This window comes from Gastrolobium bilobum, unplaced genomic scaffold, assembly GCF_033153095.1.
Source record: "Gastrolobium bilobum isolate Gb01-03AN ecotype WA unplaced genomic scaffold, APGP_CSIRO_Gbil_v1 utg5733, whole genome shotgun sequence".
Lineage (NCBI taxonomy): Eukaryota > Viridiplantae > Streptophyta > Magnoliopsida > Fabales > Fabaceae > Gastrolobium > Gastrolobium bilobum.
Window position 1 is genome coordinate 73847 of NW_026897099.1, and position 17442 is coordinate 91288.

Genomic DNA, 17442 nt, shown 5'->3' on the forward strand with positions numbered 1-17442 from the left:
TTAAGATAACGGACACAATTCATTTGAGGTACCAAACAATCCCTCATAACTCATACGATCATATCGATGCCTAAATTTATCGTTATGACAAGAATGAAACAAATACTATATGTGTGTAGATTTATTCCTTTATTTAGTGTTTTGAACAAAGTTTAGAAAGAGAAGCTGCCTTATTCTAAAATCAAGACATGTCCTGTAAAAGTTTACTACAGTACTTATAAATCACTTAAAAAATGATTGCTGATAATGAATATCAAACATAAAACTTAAAAATATTATGTTTCGATTCTAACAAAATTAGAGGTATAAATGGATTAGGTAACCATTAAAGGCCTTAGACTAGTTTACATTAGATCGGGTCTAGCCTAGTATATCTAATAAAATAGAACGAATTAAGGCTTTAAAAAAGCATATTTAAAAAATAGGTCTTAAACTTTGTTTTACATGATATAATCTTTACAAGTCAACATATATCATATTATTTATTTTAAATAAAATTATCATTTAAATATTATTATTTTAAATTTTTTTAATTCTTGATGGTTTAATAGGTTCAAACAACCTAACAAGCATATGATAGGTTTTTTTTAATTTTTAACTATGGGTTCGGCCTCGTTTATAGTTTTGTCAATATCAGACTAACAAGTCAAATCATATTTCAAATATTTTACATGGACTGTCTTTTTAAGTCAAATCCTAACTCAACCTAACTTATTTATACCCCATAAATAGTGGTCATCTCAAAATGGGCTCAAACTTGATCGGACCTTTGGAATTGGCCTGAGCCAGGCTCATTTGCTTCACAATGAGCACCAATATTTTTTGCGCTTTCAAGATCGTCTTCATAGAGCTTTTAATTATAGTCTATTTAACTTTATCTTTTTATTTATGTAAGGACAGTTTTGTGATTCTTGTTATTTGATTTTTCAATTCACATTTAAGTGCGTGTGAACCCTAATTTATTTAGTTTTTTTTAATAAATTGTTTAATTATTTTTGATGAAATAAAGATTATATTAAGAATTGCGGTTACTCCGCTTCGGCATTACAAAATATCGTAGACGATTGCTTATAAACGTATGTAGTTTTCTCTTACCATACAAACAATCATAGATGGAATCCACGTATGTAGTTAACTACACAAAAATCAATATGAACTATAAGAAAGAGATATTATCTTTTGTTGCGTAAGAATAACATTTTACATGTTTTATATGACAATCCAAATCAAATGTGAAACTCACGTACATATGTTTTTCTCTTGGTCACGTGCCGGTTTATATCTAGCAGGATTCAATAGGGGTGTTCAGCAACCGATTCAAACCGCGGTGACCGAACCGAAAAACCGATAACCGAATAAACCGAAAAATCGAGAACCAAAAAAAAATTGCAAATTTTAATTGGATTGGATCGGTTTTAGGATGGGTTGATGAAAACCGATCCAATATATTAATTTTCCTCTACCTACTTGGGTCTTTTCCCAATTATATCCCAAAAATTTCTAAACCCAATACTCATTAACCCATCAATTAAACCCAAGAAAAAACCTAGTCACATCTTATCAACAAAATTTTATCTGTATAAAGCTCCATATCTCATTGCAAAGAAAAAAATTATATTATCGTTTACTAGATGCTTTTCTATTTCAAAAAAAATAATTACAAAGCCTATTATACAAAAGATGTTATTTGCACAATAACCATGAAACGAATTTTAGGATTTTCAAAAAACCAAAAACCGATCCAATCCAAACCGAAAAAAATTGGATTGGATCGGATTTGAAAAAAAATCCAAACCGAATAGATGATTATATGATCAAACCGAAGGGATTAGATCGGATGATTTTTGCTTCTAAAACCGATCCAATTCAAACCACGAACACCCTAGGATTCAATACAGATCTTTATATTCTTACAATTAAACAAATTAAAAAACAGAAGCAGATTTGTACAAAAAAGAAGAAGCAAATTGAACAGTAACCAATGGCAATTTCTTATTTGATAATTTAAACATGTCATTATGTACCAAAGAATCCCATTTGGATCAAATTCAGAAGGTTTGGACTTAAGATGGATGGAATTTGGCAAGATGCTATCAAATTCATCAAAGAAATGTATTTTATTGGAGTATATAGCATATAATTATATGTTTTATGTAGTATGACACCTGTTATTACAGCCTGTTCTTCAAGGCTACAATATATCTACGATAGAAGCATCATCTTCTGAAAATCATAAATCAAACTAAGTTAGAAATTTAGGCCATCCATCCATGCATGAATTCACTGGCATTCTGGGTTGAGGTTCCTGCATCTCCTCCTGCTTCATTTGACACTGAAGAACCGTAGCTGTCGAGAAGAATGAGGAATCAGCTTCTTGCAAACACATATATAATCTACTTCACAATATTGTTTGCATTTAGGGAGAAAAGAATTACCCAATTCGCAATGTACTATTGCAATGTGCTGTCTCATAGTATCCCTCTGATTGGAGGGGGTGGTAGCTGAAGGGAGCATTCTGCTCCCTAGCTTCCCATGTGGGTTGAAGGCCACTATTAATTTCCTCCAACTGTGAAAAATGGACAGTTTGGAATTAATCTAATGGGGTGCCACAAAATGGCAACATATAGAACCACTTTGAAAAGTAAACAAAGCAACTCCAAAATTTAAGCATAAACTGAAAGCAATTTATTGGGAAAATATAAATGATGGGAATCACGTGGGTATCCACCCAAAGGACGTGCTTTAATATTGTTTAAATTTATATAGACTAAAGTGCAATTTTTCACAAGTCTTTAAATTATTGCTCAGCAATTGTATCATATAAGAGTAGTTTTATCTCCTATAGATTCATTGAAAAATGTGATATTCTTTTTTTTTTTTTCTCTTTTTTTTTAAATGGCGGACTTCACAACATATGTGTCTACCACATAAGAGATCTTCTCTTATGCAACATGAGATTAGATGAACCCATTGTATAAACATCCAAAACATTGATTTTTTTCATCAAAAGTTAATACATATGAACCCATCATATACTTATTGTAGCACCCGATGCTTTGCATGAACCACGGGTTATTATCAAAATAATAAATATAATGTATTATATTAATATATATATATATATATATATATATATATATATATATATATATATATATATGAAAAAAAAGGGACATGTGAAGTCATTCTACTGGAAGGAAATGTCCCACAATTAGAAGCGAAGGGTTACTGTATTGCCATCTTTTAGAGCATTTCTGCTCTGCAACATGTGCCGTGTAAATATGAGCATATCAATAAACGTCATATGAGTTTAACTGGGATAGTGCAAGAGTTGGCCTACTTTAGTCATCTTTTTTCTGGGGCTATCTACTTAGACCCTTGGTGGCATATGGGCACACAAGCTTGGTTTGAAGCTAGTGGTAGGTTTTGGAGTTGTCTGATGGTCAATTGCAACAGTTTTAACACCTATTAAGTCCTTGTTTCAGTCATTTCTTGGAAATTAGTTTTACCAAAAACACATGTCAGAGCTCTTATAATCTCCCACTTATGCAACAATTGCGAACTTTTAGTAAGATTTCACCTATCATCTCTTCAATTGACAGTTTTATACTTCTATTAGTCTGCTCATGATGTTTATTAATTAGTAAATAATGTAAATTATATCAAGTCTAAACTCTTATATTCAAAAATTTAGTATGATTTAGCTCATTATCATACGATGGTTTTATAAATGATAGATGTTGTAATATTATCTAATTAACTGTTTGTGGGACAGGGTAACAAGAACATAACTATTTGATTTCACTGTTTTCTTTATAATGCTTGATTTGGTTTTGATAACTTTGCCTAAGTAAATATAAATAGGATGTCCAAAGTTAGGGTAAAGAAGGAAGGTTGATGTTAAGGATAGCGAGCTGGACGGGGAAAAAGAATCCAGCTATTTTAATGAGATCAAACCAAATGATTATTTGTTCGAGCTAGCGTACCTTTCTTAGCCGTGTGTTGCAGAAATCCGAGTGTAGTGAAAAATGGATTAAGGCCCTTGCATTAAGGAAAAACACCGCATCGGTGCCTAGATATAGAGAAAAGTGTGCTAGGGTCTTCACACATTTATAGGCAAGCATGGGGGGCAAGAAATACTCAATGGGGGAGAATGATATTGGGAAGTTAGAACATATAAATTTTACTGGGTAAGGCAGTTAACAGATACTATTCCTAGAAGAAGAGTGAATATTGCTCTCCTTCTAATGACCAAGTGGGTATAAAAAAGACTTAGGAAGTGGAAGGCATCGAATTAAAGTTGTGGTACACATATCCACTCGGGTTAGCCTAGTGGTGTGGGTGTGTGTTAGTGTGAGTTGTTGTGTTCGATCCTTGTAACCTTAAAAAAAAAAAAAAAATTGTGGTACACAAGCACAAATAAGAGTAAAAATAGATTTGGGATTTTGATCAATAAAAAATTTAAAGATAGTTGCTCATGTCATAAAGAAAGGGAATACGATTAATTTAGTTAAGTTTGTAGTGGATGATTTAATTTTCCAGTAGGTTTATATCAAGGTTCTCCTTTGAGTCTTTTTCTTTTTGCCCTAGTTATGAATGAGCTAACAAAAGGCATCAAGACGAGTTGGAGAAACATGTTGCAGTATAAATGATTTATGCTAAGTCAAAGTAAAATTGAGTACTTAAAGTGTGAGTTTACTACGACATGAGGAGATCGAGATTCCATGAATATGCTTGGATGAGAGCTTCCCAAAGGTACCCAAGAAATATGCTTTTATATATATGGGATCAACATTGCAAAATGGGGAGAGATTGATGAGAATGTAAACTATAGAACAAGAAAAAAGTTGGATGAAATGGCACAATGCATTAAGAATTTTATGTTATCGCAGAATTCCTCCAAAGTTAAAAGAAATTTTATGGAACGACAATAAGGTATGCGATGTTATATAAAGCTAAATGTTGGTAGTCCCATAAGTAGCATGATTATAAAGTGGGAGTGGCAAAAATGAGGATGTTAAATTGGATATGTGGTCATACAATTATCGGTAAGATAAGAAATAATGATATTCTACATAGAAAAGGTAATTGGAGTAGTAATGATGGTTAAAAAGATGAGTGAATATATATTGAGATAGTTTTGTCATATTATTCAAAGACTGTTATATGCAGCAACAAGAACAAGAGCTTGAAACTGAGAGCATGACACAAAATAGGAGGAGATCATGCGAAACTTTCTTGGAAAAAAGTAATAAAATTATATTTAATTGAGTGGGAAATAGATTATTATACAATTCATCTCGGACGGAGCGGAGGAAATCTACTAGCATTATTGAAGGGTAGACCTGTTTTTTCCTTTGTTCGAGAATACCTATCTTAATTTTTTTTTCTAAATATTTATTTATTAATTTACTTTTCTCTCTTGTTTGTTTTTCTTTTCCTCAATCTTTCTTTTTATTTGGGTTCATCGACTGTATATGAATTGGTTTTGATGATCATATTGAGAAAAGGTATGAAAAGATCACATGAATTTGATAATCATTTACACTTTCGTGGTTGAATATTTGAAAAAACATTATTATTTGATTGTTTAAAAAATGTGGATGAAACATTTTATACACACTATAGTATGTTTATGATTAATTATGCCAATATGAATATATATTATGGTTTATGTTTTTGAATTGGTTTTGAGGGAAGGACTTCTTCATATTACTGCAACTAATAATAATAGGTCTTGACATTGGTACACCATGACTCATTTATAGGAGATGAACTTGTATAGTCTGTTATTATTTTATATATCAAGGCAGGGAGCCTAATATTTACTTGTGTGAAAGAACCTCCTCAGGTGGGGAGCCTATTATAGTTCTGTCTAAGCATATCCCTATTTAAACATGTATATTATTTTAATAAAGTATTAATTTCTGCTTTATATATATAAATATATTTGGGCATAACCCTAGCTTTGAGAATTTATTGAATTAGCATTGCTCTTTGATTTAAGTACGATTTTTATAATGGCACCATGGCGAGCTTATTACATTCTTCAATATTTGATCATTGAATTGCAATTTGCAAACTTATCCAAATTGAGGTTATATATCTTTGCAAATAAATATAAATAGTTATGTACCAAAAAAAAAAAAAAATAGAAATAGTTAACTTTTGATTCTCTTCCTCTAATTTTATTGAGGGAGTCTAATTTGGCTATCATTTATGTGTTTGGCAAATATTCCATGTGAAGAATGTTTTGATTTTAATATAAGCTATTAATCTCGAGTTGCGTCATTATTTTTACAAAGAGAATCAGTTGTTAATTTTGATAAATATAAAATATAATGTGTTTTTAAGTTATTAATTATTAAATATATTATTGTATGGGTTAGGCTACCTAAAACTCATGATTTGAGGAATCTAAAGATTTCATTTTACCAAAGTATTAAAACGGAGTTATATAATTATCAATTTGGTCATTGCAATAATTAACATTTACAAGTGAACAATAATGCTTAGGGCCACTGTCTACAACAAAATAATTCACAGTTGGTCAATTATTTATCATTTAATATGAGTAATATAGTTTTGATCCTTTTCAACAATAAATAACTTGATTCTTTGATTATTTTTAATACCTTTTCGAAAAATAAAATTCAAAGAGAAAATTCAACAAGGTTTCACAAGATCAGATTACTAAACGCATCATATTTAATAACACCTGAAAATTGTTTGTTTTGTTACCTTGTTCCTTAGGATATTATTAGTCTCCAGTAGCATCTCCTCCTGCATGTCCATCAAAAACAGAGTCGGCCAGCCAAAATAAGCAAATGATATATCTTAAAGAATGACATAGAAAGTCTAAACAAAGTTTTACCTTTTTTTGTAAATCAGAGAGTTGTTCAAGCGTTTGTTGTGTCTAGAGACAACAAAGAGATAAATAAGAAAATATTGTTAGAAGTATAAGAATACTGAGCTATTGTATAATCTTAAGATTATGACATCAAATACTTATAGCAACCTCAGCGACATTATATGTTGTGCTTGGAATATTCCCTCTAAACTTGTGATGCAATATTTTTCTAAGTACCAAATTATCCATAAAATTTGATGATGCATGTATCAAAATTTTCAGATAGCCCATGAAAAATAGATCTTGATGTGTGGTTAATTTTATAAGACGGGGTAGAGGGAATTTATTAGTATGCCTATTATTTTTATGATCCAAACAGTCCTTTTTAAATCTTTTTCTTTATATATTTTTTTTTTATTTGAGTTTATCCACCGTTGACCCAATTAATTTGAGATAAATATGATAGGCTTTTGATGTGTATCAAATGTTCATTATTAGTTCTTGATGTAAAACTCTCTTAATCCATGATTAACTTTTGTATATGTAAATGAGAAAGCAAGTGATATTATAGATGCTCAAATTATGTTAAGATTTCATTAATTAATCTAATTTCAGCAAAGACACCAAACTAGCTATTTTCCAAAGATATTAGTGCTAGTTTAGCGTTAATGTGGGGCCGTATTAAACTCTACGTGTAGAGAGTACACGAAACCATATAAATTCTGTGGATCTGGATCATTTCATGTTAAAAAAAAAAATAACATGGTCATGTGAGGAATCATGATTATATAAAGGTGGATCATAAGCATTGATTTATCTTTGTATGATTATGATCTTCCCACATGACCATAACATTTTTTTTAATATGAGGTGATCAATTTCCAAATTCTGCAGATCAAGTATATGTTTTAAATGATAAATATCTAACTGAAACCATACAAAATAAATAAATTCAAGACCTGCTTGTATAAAAACTACATAACGGAGGAAATAACGGAGAAAAGCATTATGAATTTCAAAGTGTTGGTTTATGGGAAAGTCAACAACATTTTATTCCAAGCAAATTTCTTATTGTTTGGAAAGGATATCTAACTGGCTCAGTATGCAATTGAATCTCCATGCATGGCAAAATTTAAAACTAGTGTAATTAACTTGATTCATGTATCCGTTTCTTTTTCTTAAGAAAACTACAATGCCATTTTGACTGGGGGCAAAATATAAATTTTACGAGGGTAAAGAATTTTTTCGGTGATCTCAAAATACAACATCGTTTTGGGACGGAAATCAAAATATTTTTGTAGGGTTATATTAGTCTTTATCATTATAATTTTTTAATCTTATAATCTCAAAACGACGTCGTTTTGAGCTAACTAGAGATAACTTTATCTCCAATGACTCAAGAAATACTTTTTCCTTTTTACAAATTCGTAGGCCTCTAAACATGACACGTGACCAGTTAGTTCATCACACTCAGATACCAAATTTACATACCTTGTTAGACCTTATTTGCTTCAAGGAAGAGTCCAGTTGATGTTCAAGCTGCTCAAGCTCCTTAATATCTAAGTGCTCCAAATCTTCCCCAAGGAAGTTTCTACATGATGCAGATATAATTTATAGGAGTTACTAATCTCATGTTGCTTGAGATAGTTCTCTCATGTGTGTGAAATAAATATGTGGAATACACACTTTAAAACAAAAGGAAAAAGAAAAGGAAAAAACTGACACAAAATTTGATGAGTGTATAACATGAGATAGTTATCTCTAATGACATAAGAAAAATATTTCCCATAATTTGTCTCCATAGAACCCAATATCTATTTATACTTTCATCTTGGATGAGCTAATTGTATTTTGACAAGAATTTAAAACATTTTGAGCTAGCATTCTACCTCTGGTTTTGCTGTAGTGCCTGAACTTTTGATTTCAGCTTGAGATACTCTTGGTAGCGCCTCTACACAAGGGCATGGTGTATATGTTAGACTTTGCCAAAAGTCATTAAGTCATGCTCTTGGACTTGGACAGTTTCTATTTATAAACAAATAAATTATATTTTGGGTCCTCAATAAAAATTATGGATCCAATTTTAAACCCTTAAAAAAAAGTCGACATGTGGTTTTTATGAAATTCAAAGTAGACTTAATTAGTCGAAATCGTAGTCCCTCTGAAATTCAAATAAGATCCACGTTAGTCCCTTAAAAAGACTAACATAGGTCTATTTTGAATTTTAGAGGGACCATGGATCGACTTTTTTTTATAAGGGATTAAATTGGGCCCGTGATATTTGTTAAGGATCCAAAAGTTACTTTACTTTAAATTATATATACACACTAAAAGGAAATTAATTAGTATATAAGAACACTACTGAAAATTGAATCTTGAAGAATCAACGTTTAATAAAACAAAATCAATGTAAAGCGATTAGCAGTATTTGTTGAGATATATAGTCCCACATTGATTGTGTGGGCAACTAATGTGGCCTTTATAAGGCCTTGGGCACTCCCATCCTTTGAGCTAGCTTTTGGGGTGGTGACCTCAAGATTCTTAACATGGTATCAGAGCGATTCTCACGACCCTCCACTTTCAAGTGGAATTAAAAATTAAAACAAAAGCACAAAAAGTAAACCAAAAATTGAGCCTGTGCAATTCTAACCTTCTAGCCCAAATGGCTCTTGCGTGAGGGGGCGTGTTGAGATATATAGTCCCATATTGATTGTGTGGGCAACTAATGTGGCATTTATAAGGCCTTGGACACTCTCACCCTTTGAGCTAGCTTTTGGGGTGGTGACCTCAAGGTTCTTAACAGTATTCAAACTTGGAACTTGGAATCAACCTTTAATAAAAGAAACATGTCTGCAAAGTTTACTTATCTGTTTGACTTTTACTGTGTTTAGGATTTTTCCTATGCTTTTTAGAAGAATAGGCGGAACCTTCAAAATCATTTCGAAGAGTGCATACACAAAAATAATGCTTTACAAAGTACTCAGTTATACCTTTTAGAAAATAAATGAAACCAATGTAAATAGTAGATTCAGTTGAATTCGTTGATGTATAAATGTCACATTCTCTAGCTTCTTTATCCTCATAAAAACATATTTTAGTTAAAAAAAGAAAAATGAAGACCTGTGTCTCATTTGCAGATTGGTGGTGCACTTCCAAGGCTGCATAACTGCATCTTTGATACCGTTCAAGTGTCTTGGTCATGCTAAAACAAATAGCCAGTACATGAGTATATATGTCCATGTATTTTACTTCAAGAGAAAGGAAATGCAATTAAGATCATATAAATCAAATCATAAAATACAATAAATAAATTAATGCCCAATGAAATCTCTTATTTAGTACAATTGACAAGTTAAAATATACTTAATTCTTGAATAAATAAGTAAATAAATCTTTTTCTTCCATCAGAAATCATTAATAATTCAGAAACTGATTAATTAATATTTTCCTTAAGAAGAAGAACAAGGAGGGAAATTCAATTGCCAAATTCAATTTACTGAATTTAGGATCATGCTAATGAGTGTCTTAGATGCACTTGTTAAGGAATACAAAAAACATTTAATGAAAATTAGTATTTATTATATTGAGAACTTAAAAAGGATAGGTTATTCTACCTTCTTTTTTTCTGTTTACCTTTGTTTACAACTTTGCAACACTATTAGATCAGAATCTCAACTACCCTTATCATTTCTCTCTCCTATTGAGATTATAATCTAATGGTATATTGGAGAGTGATAGGCAAAGGTGGGTAGCAAAAGAAGTAGGTAGAATAACATATCCAAACTTAAAAAGTATTTATTTTTATTTAATATTTTTCCTTTTTAAATCATTAACAAGTATCCGAAGACATTGAATTTAAAACTTTAAAGAAAATAAATCAAGAATGGCATTTTCAAGGGAGAGTGAACTAAAAATTTAAGTCACTCTAGGCATAATATATTCTAAGTTAATATATAGGAGTGCAACACTTGAAACTTGGGTAGAAAGAACAAATTTTAATGTAAAAAAGAAGATATGAAAATAATTGATTTGAGAGTATAAACAATTAAAATTTGAAAAGAAAAGTAAACTAACTTAAAAAAGAAAAATCTGAAAGTAATTATTTTAAGTATATAAGTAATTGAGATTAAAAAAGGGGAAATAAATCTGAAAGTAATTAATAATTTGAGACCAACTATTATAAGGTCAATTGTACGAGACTAGACAAATTATGATGATGGAGATTAGAATATGTGATTGATATGCTACATAACTCTTACTACACATTATTGAAACCAAACCTAATCCTCTTAGTTTGGCTTTAAACCATGTGTTTTGGTCATTACAAATGCCAGAAGAGAATAAATTTCATTTCCTCTAATTTGATTTCTTTATGTATTTATTTATTTATTTTTCTTTATTTCGTTTTCCTACACCCCGCTTCTCCAAGTAGTAAATCCTGTTTATCTCTGGAAGTATTCTAACTTTTGTCCCTCATAATAAAGAATATATGAGCTTCCTTGGAGGCAAATATCATAGAAATTGACAACTCTTGAAATATGATATGATTAAGCCAAATGTGGATACATCAATGTATTTTACAATGAAATGTTGATATAAGCTTCATTGCAGGCAGATATCAATTAAGAGCCTGTTTGGATCCTCTTATTTTTAAGCTAGAAGCTACTTATAAGTTAAAGCTAAAAAAAAGAACTTAATAAAAGAAGCTAAAAGCTGTTTGGTAATTGCATAAAAAATTTAGCTTAAAAATTACTTAAAAACACATATTTCAAGAAAATTATTTCTTTCTCTATCTTTATAACTCTTCATTTTTAAAAAAAACACACAATTCAAGAAAAATAGATAAGAGCTTAAAAAAAAGCTCCTCCTAAGAACTTTTAGATTTCAGCTTTTTTCTTCATTATAAAAAAAAGAGCTTTTCATTATAAGAGCTTTTCCCAAAACCTGTTTGGCCTAACTTATGCTTATAAGTAGCTTCTAGCTTTAAAAAAAAGGATCCAAACAGGCACTAAGTGTATATTACAACGAAAATTTATTAGGTGTTGTCCAAAGGATGAGAAATATCTTGTTATATACCATTAAATATATAATGAAGGAATGGTTGAGATGTTATGCCCAAAAATTCTAGGAAGGCGCTGAATAAATAATGCCAGCAAAAGCAAGCTAGTTTCTATCACCTTTTTTTTTCCCCAAATACCAACCAGTATTCAAAATTCTAATGAATCCGATTAATCCGGTTTTGATTTTGAATTTTTTTTATCCTCTCCAGAAATTCTCTTAGGAATCGAATTCACTACACTTTGGACAAAATAAATATTGGAGTCTAGCTAAATGCCACTAGACCAATAACTTTTGGGTGCTTTCTCTTTGCCACTAAGCAAAGTAGCAAACTACTTCAGATTTGTTCTTAGATATTGCCTTAATCTAGAGGGCAAAGCAATAATAGAAAGTTACATATTTTGTAAGCTTTCTTTTCCCTATGAAAGTATTAAAATATGTATCAAGATTGCCTAAAATTTGGGTAACTAAGGTTGCACCTCAACAAAAAAAGCAAAACTTACTAAAGGAAATCTCCAAACATGTGTTCATACACATGAATCCCCCAGCAACCCTCTATTACTCCAGTTTAATATACAGGGCAATGGAGATATAGGCAGTTTAGCAGATCTAGACATACAGTAAAATAAACACAGGGCTCGTCTTATCATATTCGTGAATGATCAAATGCTACTGATGAATGCCAACAAGGTCCCAAAATATAACACAACTAAAATGTTGATCAAGCATGGATGGCTTATAAAATCATAAAATTTCACTAGAGATGAGAGAAACCTATTTTAACAGCAAAGAAACCGGTCTAACCTCAAAGAAAAGTTACACGATGACATTTCAAAAGAATATATAACTGTCCTCTAATAAAGATACATGTATTTGTCCTCTAAATATTATAAATAAATAAAATTATAAATATAACTGTCCTCTAATAAAGATACATGTATTTGTCTTCTCTCTCTTTTTTCGGTAAATCATGTATTTGTCTTTCAAACTGTATGTCATTGTACTGAAATCTGATCTTTTTGCATTGAATGCAAACTGTATAGATTTTTTTTCCTTTTGTTGTGTTCTGACACATAAGTGAGGGTCTAATCAGAATCAAGTATCTATCGACAGAGAAATCTTGGGGGTAGTAAATATAGGTATCAAAAGAATGCCAGAATTTATTTTCATAATATACACTATTTGTTGAGATATTCAAGTGTGATGAGTCCCACATTAGTTGATAATGAGCTAAGTGAAGAGTATATAAGTGAAAGGACCCATGAACCTAATGCCTTAAGGTTTTGGGTTGAGACATGGTGTCGGATTGGTATAGCCTTAGCTCATTGGTGATGGCTCCCCGCCACGGGCTTCCCCTAGACCCGCTTGACATTGGAGTTTGAGGGAACGAATTTCCCAACAGTGGTATCAGAGCCGGATTGGGCTCGAGCTAGCCTAGTGATTGGCTAGGAGACGGGTCGAGTACTTTGCGCTTCGGGTACTCGGTTGAGGGGGAGCATACCAATGGTGGGTTTCACACTTAAGGGGGAGATTGTTGAGATATTCAAGTGTGATGAGTCCCACATTGGTTGATAATGAGCTAAGTCATTGGTTGATAATGAGTTAAGTGAAGAGTATATAAGTGAAAGGACCCATGAACCCAATGCCTTAAGGTTTTGGGTTGAGACATGGTGTCGGATCCATTTGCTACGGTTGGTGTAGCCTTAGCTCATTGGTGGTGGCTCCCCACCACGGGCTTCCCCTGGACCCGCTTGACATTGGAGTTTGAGGGAACGAATTTCCCAATAGTATTTAGTCACAATTAATTATTTGAAGGCTCCTAAGATGAAGACTCGATGTTATGATATTACATTATTATTGCCATAACGTAAATCTACTAAGGAATTAAACTGACGCATAATAAATATTGAAATTTGGATTAAAACCAAAACAAAAACATTTGGGACATGGATCCGTGGGAAAAAAAAAATTATGATATGGTTATATAAAAAATCATAATCATACAAAAATAAACCAATGATAATAAAATAAGAGAAAAAAATATTTAAATAAGTAATTACAAAATTATAATCATTGATTCACCTTAATTTGTATGGTTGTGATTTTCTCTTATGACCATGTCATTTCTTTTCCGCATAAAAGAATTCATTTCCAAACATTTAAATGGCTATTATTGAATTAATTAATTAATCATCGGTGATATTTCCTACTATTTGTTAGATTGATACTAGCCCTTTAATCAATTGATATGATAGTACATTCAAGAAGGGGGATTCATGAATTTTCCATAAATAATAATCAAAAAAAAACTCTTAGTTCAGACGAGAAAATTCCACTGCAAGCGAGACATTTACAAAATTTTACTAGGAGAGTGGATATATGATCATTAAATATTATTATATAACAAAACCATTCATCTCAATTTAGATTTAAAACAAAATAAAGGGAAATTGTTTTGGATGATTACCATGATATACGAAGTACGAACTACTATAAATATTGTTTAAATTTTAAATCAAAACAAACACTGAAATTGAACCATAAAAAATAACTCGAGCGATTCATTATGGATAACCGTACCCTTGAACTAATCAAGTTAAGGTTTCGAAGCAAAACGATCTTCAAGCTGTGACTGCCATCTTATAATTCTTTAAAAAGCAGGAAGATGAAAACAACAAAAGAAATTAAAATCCTAGGTTAAACTTGTCTACCAAAAAAAAACAAAAAATCCTAGGTTAGGGACAACAAAAAAAGACACCAAATTACACATCATATATCATGCCCTATGAATCAAAACATAAAAAACCAGAGACAAAAGAAGGGGGGGGGGGGGGGGTCATTAGACTCACAATCCCTGATGAAAATCTATGCATAAACTCACCCCGAACAAATCAAGAGATAGATCAGCAAGATAAAAACTTTAAGCATCCCATGAAACAAGGAAAGAAAAACAAGCCAGACCCAGATAAAAAATAATAATAATAATTCCCAAAGAACCACATATTATTCACATAAGGGGAACACAGAAGCCGTGGCACACAAAGAAAGAGCATATCTATGTATATATATATTATGATGATGATGGATTTGGCTATAATAGGTACCTAGAGGTGCTGCAGAACTCATAGAGCTTGCCACGGTTGGAGAAGATAATGAGGGCAACTTCAGCATCACAGAGGACAGAGAGCTCATAAGCCTTCTTGAGCAACCCATTCCTTCTCTTTGCAAATGTAACTTGACGGTTTATCTTGTTCTCAATCCTCTTCAGCTCCACCTTCCCCCTGCCCATTATTACTTCATATCTTTTGACAAATATAAATTGCTTTTTCAGAGTAGCAGCAGATGAAAACAAAATAAAAATTATAATATGTAGATTAATTAAATATTATACAGCTATATATTTTCTGCTAAATTTTCTTCTTCCTCTCCTCTGTTTATGTTTATGATCTGTCTCTGAGTTTAGTCGGTATGGTATAGCTATAGGTCTTACTGCAAGCTGAGAACATAACCCCTTTTATAAAGCAGTAGAAAGAAACCACGGCAGAAATAGATACTCTCATACGAAAAAAGTAATTATGTGATAATCACAATTACTCATTTTAAAATTATATATTTATTTTTTTCTTATTTTATCAAATTACACTTTTCATATGAAAGAATTCATTCCCAACCAACCAAAGATACCGCAGTTCCTAGTACTTGTATCTATTGCCACAGTAAATCCTATCAGTTTTACCATTAAAAAATTCTTACACACCCAAATTATTTTTGTTACAACATTCTTATATTATTTATTTTCGAATATGTTACTATCAATTTTTCTTTTTCTTTTTTGGAAATAACAATCAATTTTTCTTGTTTTCTACACTAATGGCGTAAAAGTCTTGTTTGACAAACCTATACTGTACGTCACGCCATAACTCAAATAAATGGTCAGCTAGAGTTAGTTCCATTGTCATAGTTGGACTTAGAGGGTTATAATGAATTAGAAGGAAAGAATTCGTTTATAAATTTTTTTATAAATTATATTATATACTACTAAAAAAAATAGTATGACTTAATATACGCCTAGAAGTATATAATGTAATTTGTAAATAAAACATTTGTAAATATAATCATCTTTTTAATTATAAGTCTTACGTTTTATTCTTGTGAGATACGTTTAATTTGTTTCTTTCTAATATATTATTAATAATTATAGAATATTACGTTATATAATAAAATTATTCTTTATATATATTCGTGTCAATGCACTATTGTTATATTGAAAATATGTTGTTAAGTAGGGGTGTTCGCGGTCTGGATTGAATCGGTTTTGGAAGCAAAAATCATCTGATCCAATCATTTCGGTTTGATCATATAATCATGCATTCGGTTTGGATTTTTTGTGAAATCCGATCCGATCCAATCCAATTTTTTTCGGTTTGGATTGGATTGGATCGGTTTTTGATTTTTGAAAATCCTAAAATTTATTTCATGATTATTGTGCAAATAACATCTTTTGTATATATTGGCTTTGTAAATTTTTTTTTTTGAAATACAAAAGCATTAGTAAACTATAATATAGTTTTTTTTTAGGCAATGAGATATGAAGCTCTACAAAGATAAAATTTTGTTGATGAGATGTGACTAAATTTTTTCTTGGGTTTAGTTGATGGGTTAATGGGACTTGGGTTTAGAAATTTTTGGGCTATGATTGGGGAAAGACCTAGTAGATAAAGGGGAATTAACATATTGGATCGATTTGGATTGAATCGGTTTTCATCAACCATCCAAAAATCAATCCAATACAATTAAAATTTGCGTTTTTTTTTCAGTTTTCGATTTTTCGGCTTTCGATTTATTTGGTTATCGATTTTTCGGTTCGGTCACTGTGGGTTGGATAGGTTGATAAACACCCCTATTGTCAAGTGTGCCACGTTCTATAAAAAAATATAAAAAAACTTCAAAAAAAACTCCTATGAGTTTTCTCAATTATCACTTACCCCTCTCACAAATTTTTTGAATCACTTACACTATTATTTAAATTTTTTTTATCGCTTATCTCTTTGATTTAAATTTTTTTATCACTTATCTCTTTACTTAGAGGAATAAATGATAAATAAAATTTAAGACAAGAGAATAAATAATTCAAAATTTTGAAAAGAAATAAATAATTATAAAAAAAGTTACACGAAAGTTTTTGAAGTTTTCCAAAAAAAAAATTAAGATATCAGTCGGACAATCCTATCATAAGCACATCATATCATAAAATCAGTGTATTTATAATAACATCACATCTTGTCACTGTTGGGTCCGCGGCCGTTCATAAGTATCCCACGCTCTTTCAAATAAAATAATTTGTACAAATGGATGTACTGTAACTCACGCCGTTCATTTTGTATTTTAAAAAAAGAAAAATGTTTCTTGTGTTGAATGAGATAATTTGTTTTATATAACATACACAAAAACAGATGAGACTTATTTTTTTCTTTTTCTCTTTTCTTTTTAGTGGATCTCACCCACTTTTTTGAGTGTTACATGAGCTAAATTGT

General features: G+C 30.9%; 1 protein-coding gene across 2 annotated transcripts; it reads right to left on the reverse strand.

The window, feature by feature from the left end:
- Positions 1-2171: 2171 nt before the first annotated feature.
- LOC133304129 (agamous-like MADS-box protein MADS2) lies at positions 2172-15347 on the reverse strand. Of its 2 annotated transcripts, XM_061504097.1 has the most exons (9): positions 15013-15347; positions 13656-13658; positions 9971-10052; positions 8740-8801; positions 8342-8441; positions 6875-6916; positions 6742-6783; positions 2436-2566; positions 2172-2346 (listed from the first exon to the last, which is right to left on the reverse strand). In XM_061504097.1, the coding sequence occupies exons 1-9, from the start codon at positions 15195-15197 to the stop codon at positions 2256-2258; spliced, it is 738 nt and encodes a 245-aa protein (XP_061360081.1). In that variant the 5' UTR covers positions 15198-15347; the 3' UTR covers positions 2172-2255. The 2 variants fall into 2 exon arrangements, with proteins under 2 accessions (XP_061360081.1, XP_061360080.1); XM_061504096.1 differs by lacking the exon at positions 13656-13658.
- Positions 15348-17442: the final 2095 nt, after the last annotated feature.

What these genes read in the sequence shown, in the direction of transcription:
- LOC133304129 (XM_061504097.1), bottom strand. Translation starts at nt 15,197, where the DNA reads ATGGGCAGGGGGAAGGTGGAGCTGAAGAGGATTGAGAACAAGATAAAC. An exon ending in GCACTACAGCAAAACCAGAG is followed by an intron (nt 8,442 to 8,739) that starts GTAGAATGCTAG and finishes TGCATCATGTAG; the next exon opens with AAACTTCCTTGGGGAAGATT. An exon ending in AGCAAATAAGGTCTAACAAG is followed by an intron (nt 6,917 to 8,341) that starts GTATGTAAATTT and finishes TGTTGTCTCTAG; the next exon opens with ACACAACAAACGCTTGAACA.